The following is a 12,696-nucleotide window of genomic DNA, read 5'->3' on the forward strand; positions in this document are numbered from 1 at the left end:
AAATAGCCATACCCTCTTACCTCTCCTTCCAGGAAAGAGATTTTTTCTAAAAGCTGCAATATTAGGAGCTGCTTCTGTTGCACTTTTTTCTTTAATGATTCAATCTAGAAAGAGACAAGAGGGATTTCGGTCAGACAAAAATGCAGAACTGCAAGGTAGAAATACAACTTCAGGGTGACCAATCAGTGGGCAGAAATAGCTTTGCTTGTTTGCATAGAACCTATGTGCAGGGTTCCTTTTTATTTGATTTATTTATTTATTTTTCTTTTTGAGGCAAAGTGGATCTCCCGTCACTTGGGCTGGTCTCCAACTTCTATATGGCTGGACGTGACCCTGAACTTCTAATCTTCTTGCCTCCTGGGTGCTGGGAATTCAGGCATGTACCACCATGTCTGTTTTACAGGGTGCTGGGGATTGGACCTGGGGCTTTGTGCACATTAGGCAAACATTCTACTCCACTGGGATACCTCCCAGCCTTTCTATGGGGATTTTTCTGTTTCCTAGATCACTGCTGACCTCAGAACCTTTGATAGCAGGGGATTCTGAGACCCAGGGATGTCATTTAGCCAACCTCGCTACACTGACTGTGGACCTTGATAATGGGCCTTGATAACAGGGTTATGGAGTTCTCGTTCAGGGAGTGAGTGTGCTTCAGGGTAGACGCAAACAAGCCAACAGAGATTAGTTATCTTTCATGGACTGATAAGGCACGGGCACTTCAAACTTTTGGTTACTTCTCTTAATATATTAGTACTGACCAATCAGGTGTCAAGAGTTTGTGTGGGGTTGAGGATCACTAAATGTATTCATGGAATTCAGAGGGCTAAGGATCCATGAGGACCACAGTAAGCAGGACCAGCTCCCTGAGCAGACCTGGACTGCACTGCCACCTTTGTAACATCATGCAACACCCTGGATTCCTCTTGGCTTTTCATTTGGACATCATGTTTCCTAGGACAGAACAGAGGTTCGCCAAGAACAAGAACCAGGGTGCTTTGTGCCTGGTCATGTGTCTTGAACAAAGGTGAGATCAGTATGCAGAGTTAGTTAATGGTATGCGACCTTTCCAGCAAGCTTGTGCATCTGAGCATTCAGACATCCATTCATAAAAATCCCTCAGTGCAAACTGATCCAGCTCCCATGGAAGGGGACCCAGTGACACCTGGAAGCATAAACATGTTGATCATTCGATCCAGAAATACTGTTTCTAGACATAGATCTCAAAGGTACATTGGACAAAATATAAGCTAACTTGGACATATGGTTTTTGTTTTTAGAAAACACGAAATCAACTCCATCAATAGTGGCTAGTTGAACAACCTATACTATCCCCTGCCAGTAGAGGTCTAGGTACCCTTCAAAAGTAAAGATGACTGATATGAGAAACTTCCTAAAATGTAATTTATATTGTCTGGGTGTTTTGCCTGAGATGTATACCTGTACCACATATGTGGCCTCTCCAAGAAGGCCAGAAGAGGGTGTAGATCTCCTGGGACTGGAGTTACAAAAGGTGAACTGCTCGGAATTAAACCTGGGTCCTCTGCAAGAGCAGCCAGTGCTCTAACTGCTAAGCGCATTCTCTAGCCCCAACTTAAAAAAAAAAAAAAATCAGAATATAGCCAGGAGATGGTGATGCATGCCTTTATTCCTAGCACTCAGAGGCAGGGGCAGGTGGTTCTCTGTGAGTTTGAGGCCAGCCTATTCTAACTGAAAGTTTCAGGATAACCAGGGCTGTTACACAGAGAAACCCTGTCTCAAAACACAAACAAACAAAGAAAAATAAAAAGAAGGAGAAGGAGGATGAGAAGGAGAAGAAGAAGGAGAAGAGAGGGAAGAAAGAGGAGGAGGAGAAGAAGAAGAAAAAGAAGAAATGTAAGAATGTGCGTGATGGCTGGAAGAAAGCAACAGGAAAAAGAAAGATACTTTGGAAAATTGTATTAGACCCTGGTATTTACTGATACGAAGGCGCTGTCATTTTGTTAGTGATGACAGTGTAACGGTTATCTTGGAACAAGTGCACGCTTTAGACAGGCACTGTGCAGCGTGCAGGAAACTTAAATACACGAAGTAGGATTTGCTTTAACATGGAAACAGGAAAGGAGAGAAGAGGAGTAAAGAAAACCAATGTGGCTGAACGGCCATTTGCTGAACTTGGAATGAGCCTAGCGGGCTTCGCTGATTTTTTTATCTTCGTGCTGGGTGGACTGAGCACGTATTCAGTGAGAGACCAAGTCTCTAACCCAGGCTGGCCTCAAACTCTCTAGGTAGCTTATAACCTCACACCCCTGACCCTCCCGCTAGGGTGACAGACTGCACCATCACTCTTGGTTTTATGCTGTGTGGGGGATCGAACCCAGGACCTCCTGCATACCCGGTTGGTGATCATCCTGTCAACCGACTTATATCCTAGGCCTGCGTTTGGCATTTTTATTACAGGATACGTTAAATTTTGTGTGATATCAAGATATATCACCGTACAGGAAGAAAAGAAAAGCCAGCCATATAAAATAGAACCAAGTAAGTATAACTAAGGTAAAATGGCCAGCGTTTTTAATAACTATAGAAATTAAGGAGAGTAACAAGTTACCTTAAGGCCTCTGAAATCTGCCCCAGAGCAGAGCCTGAAGAGGCCAATGTGGGCAAGCCTGGGAGGGACAGGCTCTCCTGTGCTGCAGGTGGCACTGTAAATTAGAATGACCCTTCAGGCAATTTAGCCATAAATATTAAGAGCCATAAAGCTGCTCAGACCCTTTGACCCGCTAATCCCACTCCTGGGAATTTGTCCTAAAGATATAACTCAAACACAGGAAAAAAGCTGCATGTAGAGAGATGTTCTTGCTTCCATTATTTATAATAGAGAGAAAATGGAAATAACGTTAATGCCTCGCACTAAAGGAACTGGCCATAAATTACGAGATACCAGCATGATGGAGTGTATTACACGAACGCCAGAAACAAACACATTGCAAAGCAGGGAGCTGTGTGTGTGTGTGTGTGTGTGTGTGTGTGTGTGTGTGTGTGTGTATAAAAGCCTCGAGGGACAGAAAAACAAAAGTTCACCAAAGTGAAAATAAAAGTCATCGAAGAAATTAGGGAAGAAAAATATTTGTTGAGGTTGGTGTAGGATAGTGGCCCCTCCCCCGGGGGGGCAAAAAAAAAAAAACGTGTAATTTTTCTCCATTTTGTAAAGGAATGGCTTACAAAAATCACCCCACAATGCTCGTTTGCCTTTCCTTACTACAATAGTAAGTTTTTTGTGTGTCGACATACGGATTTGTGTGTGTGCATGCTTGTGTGCACACGGAGGCCTGAGGTTGACACTGAGCGTCTTCTCTGTTACTTTCCACCCTATGTTTTCAGACATGATCTCTCACTGAGCTTGGAGCTTACTGACTGCACTGGACAGGCTTCCCATCTCATCCCAGCTGGGACTTTAAGCCCGGTCCACCATGGCCAGCTTTTTCACCGGTGGCAGGAATTCAAACTCATGTCCTCATGCCTTCAGGGAAAGTATTTTACCAACTGGCTCCATAGCCCTTAGGATTTTTTTAAGTGAACCTTTAGTCGGTTTTATTTGTTGTTGTTGTTTTGTTCTGTTTTTCCCTTTCTGGTGGTATTAGGTATTGAACCCAGGGCTTTGTACGTGCTAGCAAGCATTCTACTACTGAGCTACGTCCCTGGTCCTAAAATGACTTAAGTCTTTAGGGGACCGTCAAAATGAGACCTGAGGGCCTAATTATGGTAAGGAGAAAAATTCCATTAAAAAACATAAAAAGTGACTTCAAACACCCAGCCTTCCTGCCTCTGAAGGACTCTTGACTGGATTGGGGGAATAAGGAAATAAGAGATGTGGTTTCTTTGAGCACTAAAATCAGGCCCCAGGGAACAGCAGGACTTCGGGGCATGAAGAGCTAACGGGAAGATACAGACCACCCTGATGACATCAGATTTCCATATCCCGTGGGTCCTGCATTCTCAGATTCAAACTATAGTCCAGAAATAGTTTTTTTTTTTTTTTAAGTGTTTGGGGTTAAATGTGGACAGATCGTTTTCTTGCTAATATCCCAAATATAACATAACACAAAATGATATATAGAAACTATTCACATTCTGTTGGTATTTTATTAGGTGGATACAGACTCCACACAACTACTGCACCGTTTCCTAACAGAACTTGGAATTCTGGGATTTGGAGTCTGCATGGGGGATTCCAGAACCAGACGCTCACAGATATGGAACACTGGCTGTAAATCAATCCAAGGCAAAGACACTATCAGAGAATGTTCTGGGAGCTATTTTTTGAGAAAGATGTCACGCTGGGGAGGCCTTTGGTTTGGAAGAGAAAGAAGAGATGGTGAGAAGGATTCAGGGGATGCAGAGGCCTCTGACATTGGCAGAGTGCTTCCTGCAGTGACGGCGATAGGGATACCACGCTAACTGAACACTCTTCATATGCAGCCAAACTAGGCTTATGCAGTGCGAGGGACCAGACCTCGGCATATTTGGATGTCGTGTAAGCACTCTACCAACTGAGCTACACCTTCGCCCCTCTTTTCTGTCACTATTTATCTTTGGGAGCACGGTTTCACATAGCCCAGACTGGTTAGGAACTAGGTGCCAAAGACCTTGAACTCCTCTTGATCCCCCTGCCTCCAGCCCCTGAGTGCTGAGATTACAGACCTGCTCTACCGTCCAGGCCTTCTGTGACTTATTCCCATTTGTAACTTAACCCTCAGGAGGTTAAATTATTCTTCAGAAAAGCTGCATTTAATCACCCAGAATACTGGGCTCAAGTCAGGGTACTAAGCTGTGGGAAGTCAGGGCAACTCACTTTCCACTTTCATAGGTGACTTCCACAAGACCTACTCCTGTTATTTTAGCTGGATTTAAATGCCATACTGAAGTCCAGTGCTAGGCCTTCTGGAGATAATCTTACCTGGTATCTTGAAATTTTAATCTGAGGTTAAAGTCCTGCTTTCTAACTCCTGTCTCTACCAGCATGGCTCTGCACCACACTGAACAGATGATTTACACTAATGAGATCTTTCAAGATGCCAAGTTTCTACGCCTGTAGAGTAATTTGGTGTTTAAAGGAGAACAGAGGGGTGAAGAGATAACTCCATGGTTAAGAGCAGTGACTGCTCTAGTAGAGGACCAGGATTCAGTGTCCAGAACCCACACTGAGTGGCTTACAACTGCCTGGAATTCCAGCTCCAAGGGATCTGATGCCCTCTTCTGGGCTATGTGGGTACTGCACATGGTGCAGGCACATACACAAAAATTTTGTTATTTTTTAAGAGAAGGGAAATAACAGTTGTAGCTGGTTATAACTGATCATCACTTTTCTTCCCTGTAGCAACAGTTGAGACACTTGCATCTGTAGTTTGAGCTAAGCAATCACTCTGAAGCACAGCCACATACTGGCATTGCTGGGGAGGCCGGGCTCACAAAGTACACGGTTTCATGAGTTGCTGTGGAAACATATTACTGTCGTGAAAGGATCCCTCCCTGTTTTCCTCAAAAAAGAAGTTACCAACAAGACCAAGAAGAAATTATACAAAAAGTTAGGAACAGGGTCCGGGAGATAGTTCAGTCAGTCAAGTAGTTACAAAGCTGAGCTGGATCCTTAGAGTGTGCTTTTAAAAAGTCAGGGCCGGTGCTGAGCTGTGTAAGGCTAGTGCTGGGAAGCAGGAGATAGCAGATTCCTGGGGCTTAGCGACCAGCAAGCCCAGCCTAGTCAGCAAGCTTCAGGCTAGTGACAGACTTTGTCTCAGAGACAGACGACAGATGAAAGTGGACGGCTCTTGAGGAATGAATGACATTGAAATTAGAGGTTTTACTCTGGTCTCCATAAACATGCACATAGAGATGTGCACCCACACAATACTCTTACACACACACACACACACAACCCGGACACAGTTTAGAACAGATTCTATGTAGGATACAGGTCATTTTATGTTAGATGATGGAAAATGACACCCTCCATAGCTGGATTTATGCGACCAATACCCAGCTGCTCAAGGCTCAAGAAGCATAATTCAATATGGAACTTGAGAACTGTGAGGAGAAACTAGAGAAGAAATACAGCCTCAAATAAGCATTTGATATCAGACACAATCGACACAAGCTGTTGAGAAAACTATTCCCTGGGTATTTTCTCATCCCAGCTGGGAAATGATAACATCTGTGGAAAATGCCTCATAAGAGAGGAAGCACACGGAAGCAGAATGCATACAGGGCTCCTACCAGCTGGATGACATGTCCCAGAGCCCCGTGCACAGTCATTGTGCTCAAAGTCATGTTAAAACTGGTGGTCAGGGGCTGGGATGCAGCTTATTGGCAGAAGGTTTGCCTAACATGCATGAAGCCCTGCGTCTGATCACCAGCACCTCATAAAACTGGGTTGTGGTGCACACCTGTAATCCCCATACTCGGGGAACTGACCTGAAGGAGGATCTGAAGTTCAAGGTCCTCTTCAGCTACACGGTAAGTCTGAAGCACCTCTGAACTACAAGAGTCTCCCTCAAACAACAGCCACCGTCAAGGGGAGGTACAATGGCTCACACTTGCGATCCCAGCCCTCAAGACCCAGGCGGGAGGATTGTCACGTGATCCAGGCCAGCAGAGTCCACATAGTGAATTCCAGACCAGCTACAGCGGAAGGCCCCTTTAGTGAACAAGGATAAGCACCCTGCTGGGCACAATTAGCAGTCCTACACTGAGACAAAGATAAAGCGGCCGCCATGATGGTGATGGACAGCAAGGTTTGGGTGAAACTCCTACAGAGGAGAGGCTGCAAACCGGGAAAGTATTGAAATAATCAGGGCTCGATGCCTGCGATTCTGACCCAAGCAAATACAGCCTCCTGAAGAGTTACCAGTCAAGAATTGTTTTAAGAAAAAGAAACTCTAATTTAATCGAGAGCCAACGACCTACCTTTAATTAGGAGCATTACCCATCAGAAGCAAGTTCTCAACCAGAACCCACACAGAACCTATAGCTAGGGGCTTCAGAGATCAGAAACCCCCAACCGACTTGTAACTATGCACTTTCTTATTTAACCAAACTCTTTCTCTCATGTGCGCACGGCACACACACACACACACACACACACACACACACACACACACTTTATTTTTAATTTGGTTCAAGGCCTCACAGACCCCAGGCTGGCCTTGGCCTCCCTAGGTAACTGAGAAAGGCCTTGAACTTGACCTTTGCCTCCACTTAGAGAGTGCTCCCCCAAGCCTGGTTGACCCTGGGGATCAAACCCAGGGCTTCGTGTACACTAGGCAGACAGTCTAGGAACAAAACTACGTCCCCACGTCTCAATATTTCCCTTGTCTTGCTTCCGACAACCTCGAGAACGTTTCTCCCGTGTTCCTCATGAAGCCCCGGACTGAACCACTTGCCTAACATTGCTACCTAATTAATGAATGACAGCTTTCTCAGAGCTGGAAACAAAACAAAACAAAACAAAAATATCAATAGTCTCATTGATTCAACTGTTTAAGTTCTTGAAAGAAGCCAGGCTTCGTTTATGGCATTTTTTTTTTCTATTTCCTTTAAAATCTGTTTTATTGGATGTGTTTGTTTTTCAATTTAGGAACAGCCACAAGGCCTACAGGCACGGGTATTTAAGAGCCGGGATTGAAGGGCTGTGAGGAATGCAGTCAAGGGAGAAGCCACACCTGCCATCAGCAACACACTGCCGTGCTATCCCTTCTTTCCTGAGGATACCCGCGCCCCCAAAACCAGGGCTTCCTACTTTAAACTTTGTTCGCTCTCTCATCAAAACATTTGTTAAGGATGTGTAAGTGCTATTCCGTGTCTCTAGGTACTCAGAAATTGAATTCTGAGTCAAAATAAAATAACACGAAACCTTATTATGAGTCCCTACAGCCTTCTCATGGAAAATGAATGTTGTCAAAAAAAACTTAAAACTTCCACAGGGAACTCACTCAGATCCTCAGTACTGTTTTCATAATGTATTATTTTTATGTGTAGTGACTGCACGGGTTTTAAGTGTGCCATATGTATGCAGGTGCCCCGTGAGGCCAGAAGAGGGAGTTGGAGTTGAGGGTAGTTGTGAGCTCTGGGAATTGAACCCTGATTCTATGCAAGAGCAGCAAGTTCTTCACTGAACCATCTCTCCAATTATCTCACCTCCCCTACACCAATACCGTTTTCAAAACCACTAGGAATCCATTGAGTCAGGGATCTTACAGAACAAGAATGGGACAGGACAGGGAAGAACCTTCTAGAATTCCACTCAAGCCTCCACCCCTCTCTTTTGCTTCCTTTTGTCCTGAGAGAGCCTTCCTCGTTTTCAACACAGTTTCTTGCTCCAGGATCTGACAGAGTCACTACCCACACCCTCAGCAAAGCAGGAGCCACGTTTGATCCCGTCTACCGCACCAGGAAAACGTGAACACAGTTAACACTTTACACCCTTCTTCTGAAGAGTTTGGTACAACTCCCCATGATTCTAGTTTAGAAGTTTTGTCATGCTGGCATTTCCTTGTCATATTTCGGAGTTTGGTTTGGTTTGGTTTATTTACAATGATGAGGCTGAAACCTAGAGCCTTGTGGGTAGTCATTCTGCCTCCAAGCTACATCTCTACCTCTTTCAGTTATAAATGTAAACTTCTTTCTCCTTGACGAAGGAAAAGCCACTGTTAAGAAATACAAAGGTAAAAAACGATAAAGCTTAGTTAGCCTGAAAATAATGATGCACAGAGCAATTTGGCAAGATCAGACTGTATGAGCACTAACACAGCCGGGAAGAATGGCTTCGTGAGGATGAAGAAGAGGGTGCATTACCTCATGGGAGGGGATGAATCAAGGCCCCAACCAAATGAAACTAAAAAATTGCTAAATGAAGCTCTGAGTGGAGAAAATGAAAAATCAATGAAGGCCCAGAGGAGAAAGGCACATTTTTCATCTTCATGGGGCTTGAGTAGGCAGAGGAAATCCACTTTCAATTAATGTGTCTTGTGGCATTCAGCCAGGCTGGATACGAACAGGGTGCATATTTTAATCAATTTTTTCTATTAAGTTTGAAGTAATATATAATAATAGAACTATGCTAGTCAAAAGGATCAGTTGGAATGGGCCCCTGAGCTAACATAATCTTATTTGGTTTGATTTCTCTCCTCGACTTCTCAGGAGTTAGAATAGCGTGCAGATGCTCCTGGGTACCTACGAATGACTTAGCCTTCGAAATGTCAGGGAAGGACAAATATGGCAGCTGCACTGTGTGGCATCAGGCCTTGGGTGGCTTCACCGGGATGCGTGCCGACAACCCCGTGTGGGTATGACCGCCAACAGGAAACCAAGGTTCAAGATGCTGCTGGCAAGAGCTGAGATCTCGGCCCCAGCCTCCCTCATGCTGAGGCCTGGGCTCTTCTCATTTACATCCTGCTCTTTGGGGATTCATCTGCTGCCGTCCTCCTGAGGCCCACGCCTGTGGGCACTGGGTCCTCGGCCTGGGGAAGAGGGTGGACCGGAGAAAATGGTGTTGTGGGATTTGCCTTTACAAAGGACCTGTTGGGGCTGTCAGGTGCGTGTGGGGGTGTTAGTGTATGTGTGTATTGTCCATGTTGTATGTACATATGTGTGTCAGTGCATACACCCATGTATGTGTACATACAGAAGTTGATGCCAGATGTCTTCCTCACACCAACTGGATCTCACCAATTAGGCCAGACTGGCTGGCTAGCAAGCTCAAGGGATCTTCCTTGGTGTCTGCCTGGTGCTGCCACACCCAGCTCTTTGTCAGGGCTGGGGAATCTGAACATGGGTCCTCATTCTTTCGAGCCAAGCACTGTGCCAACTAAGCCATCTCCCCGGGAGCCCCCACCTACTGTTTCCTGAGACAGGGTCTCATCAGCCCAGGCTGAGGATGGTGACCTGACACTTCAGCTCCTCCTGCCTCCGTATACCAAGTTCTGGGATTACAGGCCGCAATACGTGCCACCATGCTCAGAAGGGGCCCTGATGCTTTAAGCTGTCCCTTTTAGCCACTGGGAGGAAAGTGAGATGGAGAAAGGAAGCGATAGTTTGCTTATCTGTTCCTGTGCTTTCCTGGATGGATAAACTTTCAGAGAAAAACAGAAAAAACCCAGAAGATGAACAGGAGTATCTGGGAGGGAGGCTGACTCAGAGTAGGGCAAAGAGCATCTAGTCACAGCTGGCACAAAACTGACGCTAAAAATGGGCCTTTCAAAATATCCCTAAAGCTTATGTGTTGTGAATATGAACTCTGCCCACCCCGGCCAAGCTACCCTCCCAGCCCTCTTTCTTCCTTGCTGTTAGCCCAGCATCCAGGACAGCACTCTGAGGTTGAGACCCATTCAAGCAGTAGGAGTCACTGAGGAATGAGCGGTGATGACCTCATCCTTGGCTCAGTGCCCGCCACCCACCACAGTGAGTCTCAGCCCACATTTTCCAGCCTCTCCATTTGCCACTCCCTCATCTAATCCAGTCAAACTAGACCCATGCCTGGGCTCACCCCATCCCTTCTGGTCTTCATATTTTCAGTTTTATTTACCCTATATCTTATCTGGCATGACCTCTTCCACCCATTCAATCTCAACCCATCCTGTAAGACGCCCATCAGATGCTGCCTCCTCCCTGCAGGAGAATGAGTCCGCATTCAGAGGCCCTGTGGGAAAAGCACTTGGCACGCATGAGATCAGTCAGCCCATGCCACCACCTCCTGGGCAGGCGCCGCTGTGACTCCTTTTATTGAAAAGGAATCAGAATTTTCCTCTGAGTCTAAGATACGCTGCCCAGCCCCTGTGGTCCCCGAGCACACGGCTTAGAACCGGATGTGTCATTTAGCACATTCTCCCTCAGCCTCTGATGAGTTTGGATGTCACTTAGAAAATCCCTTGAGAGCAGGAACCTGGCCCATGTTTCCACCTGATTTACAGAAGGCTCTTCTGAAACGCTCACTGATGACCTCTGTGGAAGGAGCCATTGACAGGTTGGCCCTGGCTCTCCCTCCTCTCCATGCCCAACTCCTAAGTCTAAAGACTGGGCTTTCCTATAGGCTCTGGCAGAGGTGCAGAACAAGAATATTCAAAGATAATAGTACAGGGGAAAGTACCCCAGCTTGACAAGGGTGATATAAAAAAAAAAATCAGTGGATAATGATGATGAAAACCAAGCTTCTCATGAGCCAGAAAGAGAGAAAAAATGAGCCCTGGTCACATCAGAGACACAAAAATAAATTCCAGATGGCTTAGCCTTTATTTGTCCAAAAATAATATTTATTGAGCACTTACTGGATACCAGTGATCATTCTACATATTAGGAATACAGTCATGAACAAAACAGACCAAAGATCCTGCCCTCACAGAGCTTCCATTCTACAAGAAGGAGAGAGACTCAAACAAAACAAGTAGAACGGCAACAGCGGAACAAAGGCAAAACGCACCAAATATGGTATAAGTGCCATAAACAAAAAATGTGGATGGAAAGGGGGAGGGACAGACACGTGGATTGCAATAAAAGATAAAGACGACAAACAAACTCTAAAACTATTACAGAAATTGACAAACAAGAAATACAACACAGTGGAAAAATCAGTAACTATAACCCTAGAAAAATTCAGCATTTAGGTAAGAGATGTCACAAACGAATCCTGCTGACTGGCAGCGGGTGATAACATCGCCCAAGCATTTTTTCAATAAATGCTCCATGACAACAATACAGAGAGTTTGTACAAATTATCAGGAGGGGCGATAAAGAAACTGATTTAAAAACTCCGTGAAGGAAATGAGCATTAGTTCCCGAAGTAGCCTGGCCGGCCAGCAGAGAACAACACTCTGCCTCCCATCCACAGGGAGCATTTACCAGATGACAAAGATGATGCCCTAAATGCTCTGACCATGCCCAACCTGTCTGCTCTTGTGTTTGTTTTTATTTTCTTTTTTTTTTTTTCTAGAATCCCTAGGGAAGAAAGGCTGACCCAACTGTGTTCTTTGTGACACTTCTAAAAAGTTCGTGTTTTAATAAAGTATTAAGATTTTAAAATAAAGAAGTGACTACACTATGCTAACCACCAGACTTTGAAACAGTAACACCGGCTATAAATAAATCCTGCTTCAAGTCTCAAGCAGTACCTCCTTTGGATGGGGTGGAGAGCAGCCAGGAGACAAGATGCAGCCTTAGGAGTCCAGGCAAAAGGTCCAAATAAGACCCCGGAAGGAAGGAAAGAAGGGAATAGGGCAATAAAGGTTTTGAACATGAGTCAGGTTCGGTAGCAAGTTAGGTCAAAGTTGATACCATGCCAACCTAGGCAGGAAGACAGGGAAGTAAGACGTCCTTGAGAAGCAAAGGACCCAGATCTAAGATGACTAGTTAGCCTACGGCCAGGGGCAGGACAGGAGGAGAGAGCAGCCTTCACAAAACATGTCGAGAGTGTTGTTCACAGCGCACCTGCTCCAAAGAACAAGGCACCTCTGGCTTCCAGGAATGACCATAGCCCAGGAGGAGAAACTTCAGACAGACAACAGCACACCGTATCAGAAGAGAGATTCACCAGGATCCACCTTCTCTGAGGTTCAAGGCCACTCCCTTCAGCCCTATGATTTTCCCCTTCTGAAACTGGGTAATGATTTGTTCCAGAAGACATGCCAAAGGCTGAGTCCCTAGGAACAGTGCAGGTAAGTCACCACCTCTGTC

General features: G+C 45.4%; 1 protein-coding gene across 1 annotated transcript in view; it reads right to left on the reverse strand.

Moving 5' to 3' along the window:
- Myzap (myocardial zonula adherens protein) overlaps positions 1-12,696 on the reverse strand; it is a 75,663-nt gene that overhangs the window by 20,966 nt on the left and 42,001 nt on the right. Inside the window, exon 10 of the mRNA XM_055596824.1 lies at positions 21-104. Within this exon, the coding sequence (XP_055452799.1) occupies positions 21-104 (84 nt within the window). The remainder of the gene's footprint in view (positions 1-20; positions 105-12,696) is intronic.

The sequence above is a fragment of the Psammomys obesus genome, unplaced genomic scaffold (genome assembly GCF_907164565.1).
Source record: "Psammomys obesus unplaced genomic scaffold, mPsaObe1.curated_primary_1811, whole genome shotgun sequence".
In the NCBI taxonomy this organism is placed as follows: domain Eukaryota; kingdom Metazoa; phylum Chordata; class Mammalia; order Rodentia; family Muridae; genus Psammomys; species Psammomys obesus.